This window comes from Acomys minous (genome assembly GCF_964271855.1).
Source record: "Acomys minous genome assembly, chromosome: 1".
In the NCBI taxonomy this organism is placed as follows: domain Eukaryota; kingdom Metazoa; phylum Chordata; class Mammalia; order Rodentia; family Muridae; genus Acomys; species Acomys minous.
In genome coordinates, this window is record NC_140483.1 from 53,840,320 (window position 1) to 53,859,716 (window position 19,397).

At 51.4% G+C, this 19,397-nt stretch overlaps 1 protein-coding gene across 2 annotated transcripts in view; it reads left to right on the top strand.

The window, feature by feature from the left end:
- The first annotated feature begins 457 nt into the window (after positions 1 to 457).
- IGFN1 (immunoglobulin like and fibronectin type III domain containing 1) overlaps positions 458 to 19,397 on the top strand; it is a 30,338-nt gene continuing 11,398 nt past the window's right edge. The window contains exons 1-15 of one of the 2 annotated variants that reach the window (XM_084774306.1): positions 458 to 578; positions 1,434 to 1,521; positions 2,849 to 2,897; positions 3,309 to 3,431; positions 5,098 to 5,237; positions 6,763 to 6,862; positions 8,196 to 8,240; positions 8,479 to 8,524; positions 9,034 to 9,211; positions 10,110 to 10,223; positions 11,398 to 11,566; positions 12,694 to 12,966; positions 13,669 to 18,096; positions 18,530 to 18,654; positions 19,192 to 19,333. In XM_084774306.1, coding sequence (XP_084630432.1) covers positions 2,888 to 2,897; positions 3,309 to 3,431; positions 5,098 to 5,237; positions 6,763 to 6,862; positions 8,196 to 8,240; positions 8,479 to 8,524; positions 9,034 to 9,211; positions 10,110 to 10,223; positions 11,398 to 11,566; positions 12,694 to 12,966; positions 13,669 to 18,096; positions 18,530 to 18,654; positions 19,192 to 19,333 — 5,893 coding nt within the window. In that variant the 5' untranslated portion in view covers positions 458 to 578; positions 1,434 to 1,521; positions 2,849 to 2,887. The remainder of the gene's footprint in view (positions 579 to 1,433; positions 1,522 to 2,848; positions 2,898 to 3,308; positions 3,432 to 5,097; positions 5,238 to 6,762; positions 6,863 to 8,195; positions 8,241 to 8,478; positions 8,525 to 9,033; positions 9,212 to 10,109; positions 10,224 to 11,397; positions 11,567 to 12,693; positions 12,967 to 13,668; positions 18,097 to 18,529; positions 18,655 to 19,191; positions 19,334 to 19,397) is intronic. The other variant, XM_084774305.1, reaches the window with a different exon arrangement.

A 19,397-nucleotide genomic window follows, 5' to 3' on the forward strand; every position in this document is an offset into this window, starting at 1 on the left:
CCCTCTGGGTCTTGTGACTCACTCTCAAGGTTTGTTGACTGTTTGGTACCACTATGGGATACAGTTATCAAAAGGACAGCGGCTTTATGTATCAGTGTGACTTACTATGTCAAGGGTCCCAAGGGATGAGCTTAACTGAAAAAGCAGCAAGGCTCAGCATGATGAGAACACCCCCACTCAGAAAAGATCAGATAAATGAGACATCTTGGAGCAACCGTACCCTCAGCTGATCGGGCAAAGAGCTTAAGACACTGCAAAAACATGAGCTGGACCAGTAGATGCCACAGGACTCTTCCATATCTGGCCTCCTCCCCGACTGGTCCTTTAACCCTGGGGGCCTCAGCCTGCCAAGCCTGGACCAGAGGAGGAGGAGGAGGAAGAGAAGGAGGAGGTGGGGTAAGTGGGAGGGGCAGAGAGAGCAAGCAAAGCAAGGCGCCCGCCAGCCTGCCCACAGTGACCTACATCTGTTCCAGCTCGGCCTGTCCACAGACAGACAGCTCAGAGCCCCTGGCAGCCAGCAGCAGCTGGAAACAGGGAGGGAGGAGTGTGAGAAGGCTGCAGGATGGTGGGCCATGCAGGTGAGTGACCACGGTGTACCTGGATGTCCACCTGGTCTGGGAAGGGCAGGGAGAGAGGTGCTGGGCTGGGCTCCAGCTTCCCTGCATAGGGAAAGAGCAGACAGTGGCCATCAGATGAGCCCCACAGATATTCTGATGGCTGACCACAGGCTGGGGTGAATTTCTGACTGCTCTAGGGGACCCCAGTACCCCTGGAGGAGGGAATTTCAATAAGTCCTGCCTGAGTGGTTCTGCCCTGGCTCTGCTTTTCCAGGCACTGCCTGATGGAGAATATAATATGGCAACTAAGTTAAAAAAAATCTTACTAGCAGTTCAGAATAGCACCTCAAGGCCAAAGCAATTGAGAGGAATCCCATTTGTTCTTCCTTTCTGCTGAGAGGCTGGAGGTAGCATGGACCCTGGCTGGCAGAACGGCTTCTGGGGTGGCTGGTGAGAACTGTGGATCCTGGGAAAAGTTAAGGGAAACACAGCTTGGGGTCCCAAACTCAGAGCCTAGCTGAGGAAGGCTGAAATGAGTGCTCTTGTTGAGAAGAGTTAGGTTAGAACATTTCTTAATTGTGAGAATAAATCACAAGGGAAAGAATTAATCCCCTTTCTTATCCCATCTGTTTGTTTATTTATTGTTTTTTCGAGAGAGGGTCTCTCTGTGCAGCCTTGGCTGTCCTAGAATCGATTTGTAGACCAGGCTGGCCTGGAAACTCACAGAGATCCACCTGCCTCTGCCTCCCCTAGTGCTGGGATTACAGGAGTGCGCCACCACGCTCCTTTCTTCCTTTCTAATTAAGCTTAAATCCCTCTGTTCTATAGCTAGACACACCTCTCACTCATTAGTCTTTGGGCTTGTACTTGTTCTAGATTATTCCTAAAGTAGCATGATGCTGGACCCTTGAGCACTACAGGCTCCTACTTCTTTGCTTCTTTACTGGCCCTGCAGGAGGCAAAGGTAAGGGGCTGGTTTCTGGATCATACTTAATGTGTGGCAAATAGCTACACAACCTACTGGTGATAGTGGTAAGAACAGTGACTACGCTGTGTCAAACTCAACCTCCAATGTGGTTGGGTGCCAGTGTGCTTCCTTCTACCAGATGCTAACCTGAGAGGGGGAAAGAGTGGAGCTCTTAGGGGCACCTATGCCCACTTAGTAGCCAGCTGAGCCTTGCTCACTGGAGTTGTCCTCTCTCCTGTCCACCCTTGTGACTCCCTTCAGTGCAGCGGCTGTGTCTCCTGTGGTGCTTGTGACCGCCCCAGAACGCGGTTGGCACACTGTGGCATTCCAGCACACAGGGGGGCCATGACTAGGCTGTAGAGGGGGCCAGAAGTGCCAATGAATAGGCAGTTGTGCAAGAAAACGTATCAGTTGGAGGATAGAATTAGCTCTGCTGTGTGATTCTATATTGATGGCTGACTTCTTTGGGCAGCAAGTACAGCACCACCCCCCTCCCCAAGCGCCGGCCAATGAAACCACTTGGCCACGTGTCAACCTCTCAGGGGGTAGGCAGGATTGCTGAGGCATTCTTACAAGTCTCCCTTTAACTCACTCACGCCTCTCATGCAGTCTCAGAGGCAATACTATTCCTTCTTGTATGGGCAGTGACAGATGGACGCAGCGAAAGGAAATTGTGGGGGTGGGAGATGGTGGTGGAAGGGCTTGGAAGAAGCTGGGATACACCCCTGTTTACCTCATACTGTAGTTCATAAGCTCAGAGGGCAGCTGGGTGGGTTTCTAGTGATCTTATTGGCTTAGAGAGAGAAAAGCTTTAGAGTCAATAAGCCAGGGTCTCATCCCCATAGACCTTGAGATCTGAAGGATTCCACATTGGCTGATGATAGGAAGCAGAAGGCTCCAGGGCTCCAGTAGAAAATCTAAGAGATTGCTGGCGAATTTGCATTCCAAGCCAAGACATCACTGCTGTTGAGCAAGACTCCCGAATGAGTTTGGTCTTACTCTCTGAATGGTGATGAGCTTGGGTCCCATCAGGAGGCCCATCAGTAGAGTATATAGTCCCAACACCATGGTTTCCTTTCCTCAGGAATGAGGCAGGATCTACTTCTACCCTGAAATTTTCCCTGGGAAATTGGTCTAGTGCAGCCATTTTAGGGAATGGTGGGGAACTAATCATTTTCATTTTAGGGGTTAGACAAGCTCTTAGGGACATCACCTGCCCCCAACACCCACCTTAGATCCTGACTGGTGCCCCTGGCAGTATAGAAGCGGTAGACCAATATTAACATGGGCCTCTCACAAGCAATTCATCATCTGTCATTCTCAGGAGATCAATTTCCACTCAGAGGAGCAGGAAGAAACTGGGATGATGGCAGGTAAGAGAGCTAACTGCCTCTTCTCCACCCCTCGCTGTGGCTCCTCACATGGGCAGAAGGCAGGGAGGAGATCCCAGCTCTCTTTAGGAACACACCATCTCTGATTTTTCAATGGGGGCTTTAGAGTTTTGGTCAGCTTTACTGAGCCTCCACATGAACTGAACTTCTGCTTCCTGAGAAGCGGCCCTTTCCTACTGTCCCTAACCTGATTTTTCTCTAGTGACACATCCGGAGTCTTCCTGGGGCACACAATCAGAGAGGAACCACCAGATTCCCACTAGATCTTAAAGGCATCGTTTACAGACAGAGGGTGGGCGGGGCGGGCGTGCCTTGACAGCTGGAGAAACTAGGGACCTGGTTCTCTGCCTGAGCTGGTGGAATCTCCAGACATATTCCTCCTACCTTCTCCAGCAAAGCCCCCTAAGAAGTCCTCCATCCCGGGAGTGAGCATCAGGCAGCTGGTGGAGGAGATCCCTGAAGGCTGCAGCACACCAGACTTCAAGCAGAAACCCGTCACCTTGGCTCTCCCGGAGGGTGAGGCACTAGTGGATACTGCTGAGGGAGTCATGGCTCCTGTTCTCCCACTCCCCAGAAAGCACAAAGGAATAGGCTTGGCCACCTAACCACTCTGGGTACCCAGTCCCTCCTATGTCCATCAGCTATATCTATCCATTCTATGTTCAAGTGGTTTCTGTCTGCCTGGATCCCTGGGAGGGCAGGGGCCTAAGGAGACCACGGGGGAAAGGGGATGAAGAGTCCACGCTGTGCTGATGTGAGGGGACAAGGGCTGGTCAATACTAAACTGGAAAGCAGGTCCCCACGTTCTTTTCCCTCCTCTCCCTGCCTCAAAATTGTCTACAGGAACAGACTAAAACCTTCCCTTCTCAGCTGGGTGTGGTGGCGCCCACCTTTAATCCCAGCACTCGGGAGGCAGAGGCAGGCGGATTGCTGTGAGTTCATGGCCAGCCTGGTCTACAAAGCGAGTTCAGGACAGCCAAGGCTACACAGAGAAACCCTGTCTCAAAAAACCAAACACACACACACACACACACACACACACACACACACACACACACACACACAAACCAAACAAAAAACCAACCAAACAACAAAAAATCCCTCCCTTTTCCCAGGCTGTCAGTAAAATGCCTGTTCTCCAAGCACGAGGATTTAGGCTTGGGTTCCCAGTGTCCACGTGAAAAGCTGGACACTGGGCCACACACACAAGTGTGCCTGTAGTCCCCACACTGGGAAGGAGGGGTTAGCAGGATTCCAGGGGCTTGCTGGACAGCCTGTCTAGCCAGTTGATGAGGTTCAGGTCTTAAGACCTTGCCTCAAAAAATTAGATGGAGGGACTGGAAAGATGGCTCAGAGGCTAAGCACTGGCTGCTCTGCCAGGGGTCTAGGGTTTGGTTCCTGGCCCCCACATGGCAGCTCATACCATCTGTAACTCCAGCTCCAGGGGGATCCAACACCCTCTTCAGGCCGCAGAAGGCATCTCACACAAGTGGTATACAGACAAACATGAAGGCAAGACACTCATACACATAAAATAAAAGTGAAGGAAAACAATGTTTTTTTAAAAGTGGAGTGTGAACAAAGAAGACACTTGACCTCTGGGCTTGCTGTCTCTGTCTCTGCCTCTCTGTCTCTCTGTCTCTCTCTGTCTCTCTGTCTCTCTCTGTCTCTCTGTCTCTCTGTCTCTCTCTGTCTCTCTCTGTCTCTGTCTCTGTCTCTGTCTCTGTCTCTCTCTCTCTCTCTCTCTCTCTCTCTCTCTCTCTCTCTCTCTCTCCACATACACACACACACACACACACACACACACACACACACACACACACACACACACACACACCCCTACCTTTTCTCCCAGCCTTGCCCTAAAGAGCCACATGTCTGGCGGCTCACAGGCCAGCCTAGACTCACAAGCACCATCGCTAGCAAGGATCCCTGCTGTAAATTTTAGTTAAGAGCATTCTAGTATATGAAAAAAATGATAAAACCATTCTAAATCTGAAACAAGATCATGGGACACAAGGGCTGGCCCTGGGACCATCCAGACTCTTCTGCTGAGATGCTCCTGGCAGGAGGCAGCCTGGCTCTGAAAGTTGGGATGCCCACAACAGGGCAGATGATGTAAGTTTAAATCTAAATAATGTACATTGTCACTGTACCCCCAAGTTGTTTCTCCCTGCCACAGGAAAAAATGCCATCTTTCGGGCGGTGGTCTGTGGGGAGCCCAGCCCTGAAGTGCACTGGCAGAGTACCAGAGGGGACCTCAGCAACTCCAGCAAGTACCAGATCTCCTCTGCTCCTGGCAGCAAGGAGCACGTGCTGCAGGTGAGCCCTGAGACACACAGTGCATGAGGTCTCTTCCTAGTCCCTTAAATTCTTAACGGCATCCTGTTCCCAGGTGAGGGAGAGAGATTCCCACTGTTGGGTCTATACAATGTCAAGGGTGATGATGGTTCAAGACCTCCTGAGCCAGGAGAAGCCGTGGTGGGTTTGCTGATACCTCTCTAACACACAGGAGGCCACCTGGGTCATACTGGGTCATGCTGGGGCGGTCTCAGGGTCACCACCTTGCCTTTGGAAAGTTATTTACCTGCTCCTTTTCTATTTTCTCATCTATAGAATAGAATCATTACAGTACATACTTTACGAAGTTATAAAGATTAAAAGTTCATATAAACTATCTTGCCCCAGTGGGTTGCCACCCTTGGGGGGTTGAAGGACCCTTTCCCAGGGGTCGCATGTCAGATATCAGACATTTACATTACTATTTGTTAACAGTAGCAAAAGTACCGTTATGAAGTAGCAATTTTGCAGTTGGGGGGGTCACCATGACACGAGGAACTGTATTAAAGGGTCACAGTAGTAGGGAGGTTAGAAATATGTAGGTGCGAGCCACTCTAAGCAGTGGCAACAACCCACTGCCTCCGTCAGTTGTAGATAGGACAACTGTATCTATAGCACATTATGTCCACCAAATCACACGAGGTATTTAACTCGCTTTTATAAAATGGACTTAATCATCTTGTCCAAACACAGGCTCGAGGAAGTGCTAATTCACTTTTAAGGCAAGCAAGGCTAGGGCAAACTTTGTTAGGTTAGCTGTACTAACTGCATTTTTGACTGATAATATTTTCGGCTTACAGAAGGTGCACTGGAATGTATCCTAGCATCAGTCAAGTAGCATCTGCACTCTTAATTATCTGCACACACACACACACACACACACACACACACACATTTCAAGACAGGGTTTCTCTGTGTATCCTTGGCTAGACTCGCTTCGTAGACCAGGCTGACCTCAAACTCATAGAGATCCACCTGCCTCTTGCTAGAACTAAAGGCATGCGCCACCACCACCGCCTGGCAATCTTAGTAATATTTTAGACACTAACCGTGGAATGTTCACAAGTGTTAACCTTGGACCAAACATTTATTACAGAGGACGTGAGTTCATCCTGACTATTGACTACTTTTTGAGATGTTATCCCCATCTTTCAAGTGTAGAAATTTGAATTCAGAGGCCAGGGAACTTGCCCAAGGTCCCATAGCTAGTAATACATGACAGACACGGTCTTCAGTGTGGAATGTGCCTGATACCCAGAGCAAGCTCTTCCTGTGGCTCATATTGCCTCTGATGGCAAGAACCCTCTGCCCTCTGTCTGGATCAAAAATATGTTTTGACGTCTGCATTTCTTGATAAAGACCAAGCTTCCGGCGGGGGGGGGGGGTAGTGGGAGAGGGGAGGAAGAGACATGTCTGCACATCTTCGTACTTCCAACACACAGCGGTGTATAGTGCCCGGAGGAAGGTAAGTGTTAGCCCTGTTCTCCTGCCCCTGGCCTCCCCACAGATCACCAAGCTGACCGGAGAGGACTCCGATCTGTACTGCTGCACTGCGGTGAACGCCTACGGAGAAGCCACATGCTCAGTGAGACTTACCGTCATCGAAGGTGGGCTTGGTCCCATGAGCCCATTAGCACACAGGCACTGGCTTTCTCCTGAGAACACTCTCAGAGGAACCAGAGGGTGGCAGGAAGGGAGAGAACACCCAGAGGCTGCTGCCATTTCCCCATCTCCCGCAGGGGCCCTGGCTCCACCCAGTGGCACTCAGTTTGCATGCACCTAAAAGGCACACCTTTAGTCACACCGTGGCAGATGCTCCAAATGGGGCCAAGACCCAGAAGTTATCTGTTTCTAGTTCTGCATCTTCTACAAAGTCACTTTCTTTTCCACTTGGGTCTCAGTTTTCCCACTACTTTACAACAGCTATTTTGTGTAGGTCTACATCAGAGGGACAAACAGGCCACACAGAGACTAAATCCTGTTTCAGACATGCTCTGTTCGGTTTACACGGTGTTGGAGGATTCTTAAAGTTTTGGATCATAATAATTGGAAGGTTGATTACCTCTTGAGAGAGGAAACCTAGACTCTCAGGTTAGCTGACACTCATCTACTTACTAGAAAAATCCTAAAGAGTGGTCCAAGAAATAAAGGTACCAAATTACTTCTCATACTAAGCCATTCCAAGATTGGAGTCCAGGGATCAACGTACAGCTCTGGGCTGTCCTAGGAGATCACTGCTCTGCCATCCTTAGCAGGGCGACTGGCCGCTACAGATCCCAACTGAATCCACACTCAAGCAGGAAGAAAGGAAAAGGGAAGGGCCCAAGTACACCTGCTTTTTTCATCAAGGAAGCAAAAGCTTAGAACTCAAAACAAAACAAACTAAACAAAAACAAAAACAAAAAAACTGGGAGCTTTTGTTTACCTGCCATTGGCTAGAACCGTGTCACGTGATAGCTGTTCTTTGCAAGGGGAAAGTGTGTATTGAGTTCCCGTAGACCCTCCATTGGCAGCCGATGACGAAGAAGACGATTGTGAATGGCTGTGGGAATAGCCAAAAGGCAGAGTCTGGTGTACTTAGCAGTTTGGCTCTCATCCTCTGAACCTGCAACTCTCAGACGCTCTTTGGATGCTGCTGAGTTTGCTGTGGTTGTCAGTGGCTGCTTTTCCTCCTTATTCCTGACACTTCCCTGTAGACGTGTGAGTGAGTCCCCGACCCCCTCGTGAAGTGATGTTCACGGTGAAGCTTTGAGGTACCAAAGCTCATGGGAGACCCTCACCCTCCTGTATTCCTTTTGCTGGGATGTTGTTGCTCTTTGGAAAAGGTGGGAGGCAAGGGCTCAGGGGCTCGGTCCATTTCCCTGGAGGACCATCCAAGTGTCTCGCTTTTCTCCCTGCCTGTCTGCACCACCTCGCTCCTCTCTTCCTTGGATGGTCCAGTGGGTTTTCGGAAGAACCGAAAAAGGCAAAAGGAACCTCAGGAGGGTAGGTAGAGTGGTCGGAACACCCCTCTGGGGCCTTTGCATCTTGCTTCCCATCTGGTATAACCACACACACACACACACACACACACACACACACACACACACACACACACACACACTTTGTGGGTTACCAGAAAAATAAAAAATAAAAACACTGGTCATTAACCCTGGATCATCTAGCCTTTGTTTGGACCCTATGCATCCCACCTGGGATTCAAGACTTATTCTTTATCTCCTAGACCTCAGGAAGGAACTGATGGACTTTCGGAAGATGCTGAAAAAGAGGTGGGTCTGGGTACCTTCCATAAGCAAGCTGGGCTCACTCTCCACGTCTGATACAAGGAAGGAGCTGTGTTGCCACTAGTGCAAGGGAGGACTACAGAGCTCAGAACTGAGCATTCTGCATCTGGCCACTTTAAAGCTCTGTACCCTTTCCCCCTCAGTCCCATTTGCAAAATGGAAGGGCCCACTCGAGCAGTAATTAAGAAATACATTTTAAAGTAACAGAACAATTCAATTCTAACCCCCCTTCTACTCAGACACCTTACTCAGAAATCAACACCGCCAGTCGTTAGGAGCCCACAGTCTCCTGCAAGCTGAAGCCACAAGGGTAAGGCTCATCCAATCTCTGAGTCCTTTCACTTGACATAGTGGTCCGCCCCAGAGATTTCAGTCTCCGTGCCTGCCACTCAAACACACATAGCTCAGCCTCCACAGACCACTCAGATTGCCAGGGCCAGCTGATCAATACCTGGGACTCCTCCAGCTTCTGACCCTCCTGCCTTGATCCCCAGGGCCCCACCTCCAGCCCCTGATAAAAAGACAGAGTCTGAGCAGGTGTGGCAGCTGTTGATGGCTGCAGACCGTAAGGACTACGAGAAGATCTGTATGCAGTATGGCATCGTCGACTTCCGAGGCATGCTGCGCAAACTGCAGGAGATGAAGAAGGAACAGGAGGACAGAATGGCACAGGTATTTTGGCCCTGCCCCGATCCCCACCACCACCCCCTGGAGCGCAAGGTCTGGAGGGGCCGCAGAGCCAGAGCCAGCTTTGGAAAACCTAATATGATAGACAGTCTACTTCCGTCTAACTGCACCGTGAGGTCCTGCTACAGACTCCTAAGCTTACTCTGGATTGTGACAGATAGGCCTGATACTTATTGAACTCTGGACTTTAGAAAAGCTAGGACTTTGGTGTCTTGATTTCCTTATATGTAGAACAGGGATTGTAGAACAATTTAACATATAGGGTTGAGACAGTAAGTAAGAGAAGGTATTTACAGCAATTAGCTTAATGCCTAACACACAGTAAGGGTCTGATGAATGTCCCTGTAATTGCTGTCACCACGGTTATCATTGCCAGTCTTGGGGCCTTATTTCTCGGGGATTCTGGTACTCTGAGTCCAGCATCTTATAAACTACATAGGAACTTCCTCCTTGTGTCTAACTTGTCACAGGTCTATTTCTCTGGCTTTCATTATTCTGAAAGTAGCTTTTTTTTATCATTTTGAAGATGGCTTCTCCAGCCTCCCAGTGAGGGACTCAGCTTTTCTTTCAGTCATTCTTTCCTGTATCAACACAGGGCTGAGCACACAGCTTTGCCTAGTGATGCTTACCTAATGTTTACCAGCAGGAGGAGCAGACGAATCAACACCCTGAGCCCTCTTTTGGTTTCCTTCCTCACCTGATGTCTTATCTTTAAACTATGCACCCTCATTTGAGATGGCCCCACCCCCATCACACACACACACACAAATTGCTGCTCCTCAGGGACACTGTGGGCCAAGGCTGAGACCAGATTCTGGAACGATTTGGAGTGTCCCAAAGAAACTGCTTTGGGGCTCCCTTAAAGGGTTTGTCTGCTTTCTAGTATGTCACCGCCATTGCTAACTTGAGACACGTCAGGGTCACCAAGGAAGGGGTCGCCACGTTTGACCTGGAGCTGGATCTCAAGAACCTTGAGAGCAAGATTTACCTGTACAAGGTGAGGCTAGAGGTTGTGGGTCCTGGGAGGGAAATGATGGGTCCCAAGGAACCGCCTACAACACCCAGGTGGTAAGCACTCACCCGTGGGGTTCCAGCTAGAGTTAGATCACACCCTGAGCAGACAGTCTCCAGGAGCCTCTTATCTCTCCTTGAGCCAGGCCTGTCACTCTGTGTAGCATCTAATGCCAAGCAAGGTAAGAGCAGAGCTCTGAGCTCACTCCAACCATGTGAGGCCAGGAAGGGTATGTGAGATTGGGGGCTGCAAAGCAGACATCCTCTCTGTAGCCAAACTCACCCTGGCTCCGTCATCTCAGACTAGACATCTTCTCCTGTGCCTCAGTTTCCACATCTGTGAAGTGAGGGACCAGAAGAGCTATCTCATAGAAGATGGCAACACTGAAGTGACTCTGCATGCTTGTCTGTTCCTGTGACCTAGCTCCTCCCACCTGTCTCTCTTCTTCCTTGCTGCCCCGTTCCTGCTCCTTGGCCTTGGCCCTGTTCCCTCTCTATAGCTGCTCCCTGTGCCTAGCGTGCCCAGCTCTGACACCCAAGTGGTTTGCTCCCTCGTCTCACCCAAGTGCCTCTGCTGAGCTCCCAGCTCCACCCCGGTGCTTCTGAACCCCTCACCCACTTAGGCTGCTTTGTTCTTATTAGTATTATTTTCCATATAAGAATTACTTATTTATGATGCTTATTATTTCTCTTTCTCTCCCCCCCCCTTTTTTTTTTTAGCTCTTTCAGGGCAGGATTCTTTGTTCTATTTATTGTAATATCTCAAGGACCTGAAATAGTGCCTGATATACAGCAAGCATCTAATAAGCATTAGCTATTGTTAGTTCTCAGCAAGTAGCAAATCCATATATGGTTTAGAAAACTGAGTGAATGCTTAAGTAGTGACAGGAATTGGCTCTCTCCCATGGGGTTGGTCTCAAGGTGGGTCTGGGCATTCTTAGAACATACATTTCCACCTACCTCGTTCGTGACCCATGCCTCCAAGTCCAGGCTTTGCTCTCTGTCCCGATCCCACGGCCTCCACATCTATTATGGCTCTAGGATCATGTTGTCTTTGACCTTGGCCAGTGAAGAAAACTGTTGGTGGCAGTCAGAGTGAGGCTAGGATAGGAGGCTTTTTGGACCCATTGAGGCCCTGACCCATTCTTTCCCGGCTTCAGGATGGTGAGATGATCCCCTATGGCTCTGATAACCAGATCAAGCACTGTCTGAGACGGCTGGGGAAACGGTACCACTTTCAGATCCAGGACCTGCGACCCGAGGATGCTGGCCTTTACCAGGTCATGGTAGAGGACACTGTGGTCTTCTCCACGGAGCTAGAGGCCAGCAGTGAGTGTTCTTCAACACAGAAGTTTACTCTGGGGAGAGGAGAGGGCCCATGCCAGTGCTATGGAGGAGGATACACCCATTGCAAAGACAGCTAGGAAGAGCCAATACAGCCAGATATGCCTGCTGTTGGTACCCAGCTGGGCTCTACAGAGTGACTCAGGGGCAGATCCATTTGTGGCATGCCCCTGGCCACAGACCTTCTGCCGCAGCTGACTAATTTCAAACCATGGCCTTTTGCTTTGGGGTCACCCCTTTTGTAAATGTCCCCCTCTCCCACAACTCCCCAGCAAAGAATTTCCACCTGGGCTGGACAGGGCCATGTGGCACAGGCTGCTTTCATTCCTTCTTCTTGTGTTTCTTCCTCACCTGGGAGTGTCCCTCCTTGAACTCTGTCCTGTACCCATGAGGCCCTGTGCCTACCAACCATGGGCCTCTTGGAAGGGCACTGGGAGGTCTGGAGGAAGGAGCTGGAAGACAGGTCATAAAGAACAAGGCTGAACCAAAATTGGAGAACAAGAAGAAAAAGGAGCATCCAGCCGGCCTAGGGTGCTAGGATTTAGGATGGGCTTTGAAAGCCCAGTAACAACGTGACATAGGCAGAGGAATGGGCTTGGGAGTGGGCCACTCATAAGCTGTCAGGACGGAATAAGTCTTTTTTTTTTTTCCGAACCCAGGACTTAGCTCATTCTAGCCAGACACCAGCCTCTTGGTTCTTTATTTTATTTTGAGATAGACTCTCTCTAAAGCTGTCCAGGCTGATCACAAACCTAGGATGCACAAACTCGCCTTGAACTTGTGATCCTCTGGCCTCAGCCTCCCCAGTAACTGGAACTGTCAGTGGATACTGCTATACCTAGATCATTTAATTTCTTAAGCCTCAGTCTCCTCATTTGTAAAAAGAGAATTTAAGATCTGTCAGTGATCATAATATGATTATAAGCCCACGTTTTGCGTATGCATGGGGGGGTACTGATGCCTGGTGGTGGCTATAGAACTGAGGTGAAGAGTTAATCCAGCCAAAGTGAAACTGGTCTGAACTAGGTTTCTTAATTCCTAGCCCCAGTGCTCAGACTCCCTGTGTCACACTACAAGGCTGATGCCCTCACTCTTTCCTGTTTCCATGACAGCCATCCCTCCCAGAGTGGTGGTCCCATTGGCAGAGGCCCGCTGCGAGGAACAGGGTGATGCCGTCTTTGAATGTACACTCTCCAACCCTTGTCCCAGTGCTACTTGGCTTTTCCAGCACCGGCCATTGAGGCCCAGTGACAAATATGAAGTATTTGTGTCCCCTGATGGACTAACCCACCGGCTGGTTGTGAAAGGGGCCAGTTGCTCCGATATGGGCCTCTACTCACTTAACGCTGGACTCCACGCCTCCAGTGCCTGGCTGGTGGTTGAAGGTGAGTGGCCACACTTCTGAATTGCCCTGCCTTTACCAAGACAAGGTCTCAGAGTGCAGATGGGAGGTTTCTTCCACTTTTTCATTTGCTTCTGTGTCCTTCTCTCACTCGGAGAGAATGAGGAATGCTCCTTAGATATATTCTTGATTATTACTCCCTTAGACCTCTGAGGGTTCCTTTGGAGACTCAGATTCAAGATGAGCCCCCCACCCCCCAAGACTTAGGATAGGGCTTGTGACACCGTTCCATGTTTGACGTGGATGAGAAGCCCCTGGGCTGGACCAGAAGACACCCTAATCCTCCTAGGCATTGGCGTCTGGGGGTAATACAATCCCAGGAAACTGTGCACTGGGCATAGGTGAGGCAGACAGTAGGACAAGCTTGATAAGATCACGACTTTGACATATGAGCTTATATGTCAAAACCACATGACCCACATGGAAAAATGGGGTAGCCTGTGGATACAGGCTTGGGGTGGTGGTGATGGGATGTATCTACCAATGTGCTGGAACATTCTTGGTTTTTGTTTTGGTTTTGGTTTTGGTTTTGGTTTTTCCTCCAATGGGCAGCTTCTCCACTGGGGAGGGCGAGGGCTAGGCAAAGCAGCCATGTCAGACAGGTGCCTTGGCCTCATTTAACAGGGTGTTTTCTCTTGTCTCTCTATGGGCTAATGACCTCTGTGTAATTAACACCACACGGAAGGTGGGAAGGATAAAGGCCCTCAGACCACAGATACAGACGGCCGGCTGCAGACTCCAGAAGCTCTGACCTCAGAAACAGAAGACTCTGGGGGCATCAGCGGCAAGGGAGGGCAACTCAGAGAGCAGGGCTCCCCCAAGGAGATGAGGGGAACACAGCTCGCAGCAGGCCTAGACAGGGGAACCTTTAACAAGGGCGGTTATTCCCTGGTAGGGGATGAAGACCTAGCTAATTCTGCCCGGAGACCTGGGCGGGACAAAAAGGGCTTTCTGAAGGGAGAGCAAGGCAGGGTCACTCTTCCAGGGGACAGTCAGCCCCACAGAGAGGGAGACTGTGGTAGAAACCTTCCCGGAAGGCTTCATCTCCAGGGAGGGGACACAGAATCAGGTATGGGCTTTGTGGATAGACAACAACAAGGCCATGGAAGAGACCGCAGTGTGAGTAGCAGATGGGGGGCAGCAGGAGGTTGGAAGGCTGGCTCCAGTCACCCTCCGGATGGAATACTGGAAAGCAGCAGAGAAGGAAAGATGCCCAGAGGGAGCCATGGCTGTGAGCTGGACACACATGGCCAGGGACAGCTCTGTGACCCTCATCTGGGAGCTGGGGCAGGCCGCAGGGTGTCCTGGGGATCCCAGTCTGATGCTGAGGGGTTTCAGCTGAAAAAGGAGGAGATAGAGATGTGGGGTGATTATATGCATGAGATGGAAAAAAGGGGTGACCTGAGCAGGAGGAGGGGAGCAGTGGCAGAGTGGGCTAATGGAGCCCGCCTAGGGGAAGCTGCAGGACTCATGGGCACTCAGGCAGATGGGCACACTGGCCATGGAGAAGATGGGGTGCACTGGGAGACAGGAGGATATCTAGGACAGACATCTTCTGACAATCATGCCCAGAAATCATCACTAACCGGAGGCAGGAAACTTCTGGGCTGTGGGAGTCCTGAGGCCAAAGCTGAGGGCTCTTTGCAAGGGGCAGGTGGTCATGCGATTGTGGGGAGGAGCTCCAAAACTGGACCCGAAGGCCCAGAAGATCCCAGGGTCTGGAAAGACGGCCCACAAGAGCTCCAGGGAAGGGATGGGCAAGGCTCAGCTGTAGCCTTGGGCAGGGTGGAGGAAGATTCCAGAAGCTCCCAGTTTCCTCAGAGCTGGACAGCGGGGCAGAAGGGAGCAGGGGGGTCAGGAAGGACAGGTCGTGAAAACATGGGTCCTCAGGATGACACATGGTCCAATCTCAGAACAATGGGGGCCCACTTTGGGTCTGGAGTGCTGGGGTCTGGCAGGAAGGAAGGGGACATGGATGGTTCCCAAGTAGCTGGGCTGATGGTGGCTAGTCAGAGGGTAGATGCCAGAAACCACAGGCTAGTTATGTCCCCAGGCCTGGGTGTCCTGGCCTCTGAGGAAGCACCAGGAGACACAAAAGGATTAAGAGAGCCAGGGCCAGTGGGATCTGAAGAAAATTTCTGGAATGGGTCAGGGAGGCCCAGAGGAAAAGGGTCCAGACGTGGGCTGGACTCCAAGGATGGCTTAAGAGGTCCGGGATGGGTGGAGTCTAGGAATGAGGAGGGCTTGGGGTGTTCTGAAGGGATGGGTGATCGCTCAGGGGTTCTAGAAAGAACAGGATCTGGCCTTGAGATTGGTTGCAGAGCCACCCGTGGGGCACCTGTGGAGACAGAGTCCAGGAAGCAGGGTACTTTCAGGCATGACTCAGGGGTGCCTGGGGGATTGTGGTCTGGAGACAAAGGTCAGTATGGTCCTGGAGGAAAGGTGTCAGGGAGAGAGGCCAGCCTCAGAAATGGCTCAGGCGGCCTTTGTGGAGTGTCCACCGGTGAAGCTCAGCATTGGGGTGTATTTCGAGGCCAGGATCAAACAGGCCCTGGTGGAAAGCACTATGTTCATGGCTTAGGGGGTCCTGGGACAGCAGGGTCTGTGGGTAGAAGTGGTATGAAGGCCTCTGGAACAGTGGGAAAAATTGGGGAGGGGTACACGGAGACAGAAGCAGGGGACTCTGGAGGAATAAGTTCTTGGGGTCACCCTGGAGATTATGAAGACTTCAGAGACCTTGGAGCCTTTAGAGAAGGCCACTTTGACGATGCCACTGGGGTTCCATTATCCATAGGGCCAGGATCTCTGCAGAGAGGGCACAAGGAAGGCAATGGAGAAAGAATAGGGCTCCTTGGTGCCAGGACCTCTGGAGTTGGAACTGGGCATTGGGACAAAGCCAGGCACCCTGGCGCACCATCTCCTCATGCTGAGGCTGGTTCAGAAGGCCACTGGGCTCATGGGTCTGGCAATGCATTAGGTTATAAAGATGGGTCTGGGATTCCAGAGCCTTGGGGAACTGGCGACAGAACAACTTATGGAGAAGGGTCAAGGGATCTTGGGCCTGGGAGGACAGGACCAGATGGTGAGGGAGACTTTAGAGATGGTTCAGCAGGCCTCAGAGGAACGGGACCAGCAAGTGAAGTAAGTTATAAAAATGTAACCAGGGGCTCTGGGGCCATGGGGCCGGAGGGTAAGGTCGATTACAGGAATGACCGTGGGTGTTCTGAAGTTATGGGGTCAGAACGTGAGGTAGGTTATACGAATAACATCAAGGGTCGTAGAGTCAGCCAATTAGAGGGTCAAACAGGCTATAAGAGTGGTTTAGGAGCTTCTGAAAGTATTTCATTAAGGGACGAGGCAGGTTACCGAGGTGGTTTGGAACGTCCTGGAGACATTTTGTCACAGAATGAGGCAGGTTTAAGGGACGGCTCGAGGGAAACAGGAAGGACGGGATCCAAGAATGAGGCTGATTATAGAGGAACCTCAGTGGGGCCCGGGAAAATGGGGTCAGAGAGAAACACGCACTATGTGAATGGTTCAGGGCGGTTAGGAGGGCCAGGTGCACTAGCTGCACCCAAAGACCACGAATCGGTGGATCTTGGGTCATTTTACCAGGCAGTGGCAGGGGTAGGCACGAGCACCAAGGATAGTGCAGAGAGGGGCATAGAAATGTGGTTTGCAGATGAGACAGGGCCTGGGGTGGGCCCTGGGATGGCTGGAGTGCCAGATGCTGCAGGTGGCATAGCACACAGGGACAGTGCTATGGGCCCAGGGAAGCTGGGGACACCAGGAAAGCCACATACCTTTTCAGATGGGCTGGGTACTACAAACAGTCTTGGGGGCTGTGGATCCTCAGGGATCCCCGAAGCCTTGGGGGCTGATGGATCTGTAGGGGAACCAGGTATCAGAGAATGGAAAGATGCTTCTGGGTTCCCAGGGTCTCCTAGGGACAGAGGGGCTTTCAGTGGGGAGCACAGATCTGTAGATCAAGCAGGAGCTGTAGGGACATCTAGGCTTCTTGATGGTAGGGGGACAGCGGAGGATGAGAATGGGTCAGGGGTAGCCTCTCTGGAGTCAGGAAATGATTCAGACTTTGATAAAGCAGGCTTGGGGGCAACAGGCAGGCATAGAGCTTCTGGCCAGGGGGGAGTGACACCTCAGGGATACAGAGGCTCCTTGCTGAATGATAGAAGTCGGGGAACCAGTTCTGGGAGCTTGTCAGGGGCAGGACAGATGATAGACAGCAGTTCTAGGCTTGGGAGAGAGATCAAGGCAACATCAGGGCCTCATAATGGGCGAGACATGCGCCACAGTCAGGCTCCAGGCTCCAGCCAAGGCAGCTTCAGGGTTTCTAGCTCGCTGCAGGAGAATGATGTCATTTTCAGGCAAACCCATGAAGGGCAAAGCACCTCCAAGGGCAAGGGATGTGCAACTGGCCAAGAGGCTGCTGGGGAATGTCAAGGTCCTTGCTCCTTGGAGAGCAGAGGCTCCAGTTTTGGAAAGGGCAGGGCTGGTTTTACAGAGAGCTCAAGTGTCCCAGGCAGAAGGAATTCCATCATAGGTGGAGATGGTGTCATTTCAAAACCCCAGGAGCCCCAGAATGAATTAGATAGTCCACTGGGAAAAAGGAACTTCAGAAGTGTGTCAGGAGGGACCCAGGAGCCAGGTTTTCAATTAGGGACGGAACAAGCAGAAGGAAGAGGGTCCCCCCAGGAGTGGGAGTCCTGGGAGGCTGAGATTGGCAAGGTGCAAGGATTGGGAACCTCAAAGACATATGAAGGGCAGGGGGGTAAAGACTCTGGCTGGTCAGGCTGGAAGCCTGGTCCCTGTGGAAGCAGATGCCAGGCACAGTGTGGCACTGAAGTTGGATCAGCAAAGAGAGGGGCCACAGAGAGGGCCAGAGGTCCGGGGCACTGGACTGGCAGTGAGGACAGAGGGTCTATGAAAGAATCTTGGAGTAAAGATGGGCAGCAAGGCCCCCACGGGCATCTTGGCAGCTGGAGAGATACCCAAGAGGGCAGGTCAGATGTCTATGGCCAGGGACAAGATGCATCCCAGAGCCCCAGATCCAGATACAAGCCTGGCACTGGCCGCTCTTCTTCGGAGGCCCGAGGTAGGTATTCCCAGCTGGTGGCTTCCATAGGGTGGAGCCAGAGGGTAGGGTCCTTGGATACTGGGGTGCCTACGTGCCAGTTCTACCTTCAGCACAGGAACTCGTCCCTACCATTGTCTCCATTTCCCAGAATCCCTTGCAAATTCAGGGAGCAGCCTTTCCATTTCCCTCCCTGTGCAGAAGGGATCCAAGCTGTGTGAAACTCAAAGGTCGGCTTGGCATGAGATCTTAAAACCCTGTGTCCAAAATCCTGGAGTATTAGCTTACTTGAATTCCCATCTGTGGGGCTTGGGGGCCTCAGGGGACGATGCTCCACCCTCATCTTTGTACCAGCCTAGGGAAACAGGAGGCTGGGCATTGGGTCTGGCTGAGCTGTGGGCAGGACTATGAAGGCCAAGGCTGGGCTTTGGGGACTTCCTTTGTGTCTCTCTAGGCTCCATGAACCACTTCTCTAAGGGTCTGACTGATACAGAGGCGCAGCTGGGGGAAGCTGCCATACTCTCCTGCACCCTCTCCAGTGACCTGGGACCTGGCACCTGGTTCAAGGACGGAGTCGAGGTACTGACGCCTCACACCCCACACCTTCTCCTGCCTAACTAATGTGGGTGGGGTGGGGAGCATGACAAAGCAGAGACGTAGATGGAAGAGAATTTGCCAGGAGTTTTCACAATTCATTTTACTGATATTTTTACTCCGGGAGACGTTTAAATAGCTGGTGTGTCGTGTGTTTAAAATATACACATTATGAATGTACGGCACAGCCTCTGCTGTCTCATGGATTCTACTCAGCCTTCAAGGCCTTTTAAACACACATCCTGACTAGCTGGACTCAGTGGTCTCTCTGAGAAGCCATCCAAGCGGTCACATTGGGTGACACAGCACAGTGGTGTCAGTGAAATCTGACTCCTGGTCCCTCCTCTGCCTTTAGCAGTTATGTGACCTCAGAGGAGTTGCTCATCTATAAAATGGGACTTATCACAACGTTGATCTCATAGGGCTGTTCTGAGAGTTGACGAGGCACTAGGCATAATGGAGAGTTAGGACTGAACTGGTCCAGGTGGGAGTCCCTGTCTCCATGGTGATCCTTGTCTCCAGCTCACTGCCCAAGATGGGGTCATCATTGAGCAAGATGGGCTGACGCACAGACTGATCCTCAGCCACGTGGAGGGGACCCAGGCTGGGAGATACACTTTCGTAGCCGGCAGCCACCACAGTGAAGCCAGCCTGACCGTGCAGGGTGAGGCTAGCCCTTCCCTGCCCCATAATCTCTGCACCAGGTGAAAAATGCCCCTCTGTGGAAG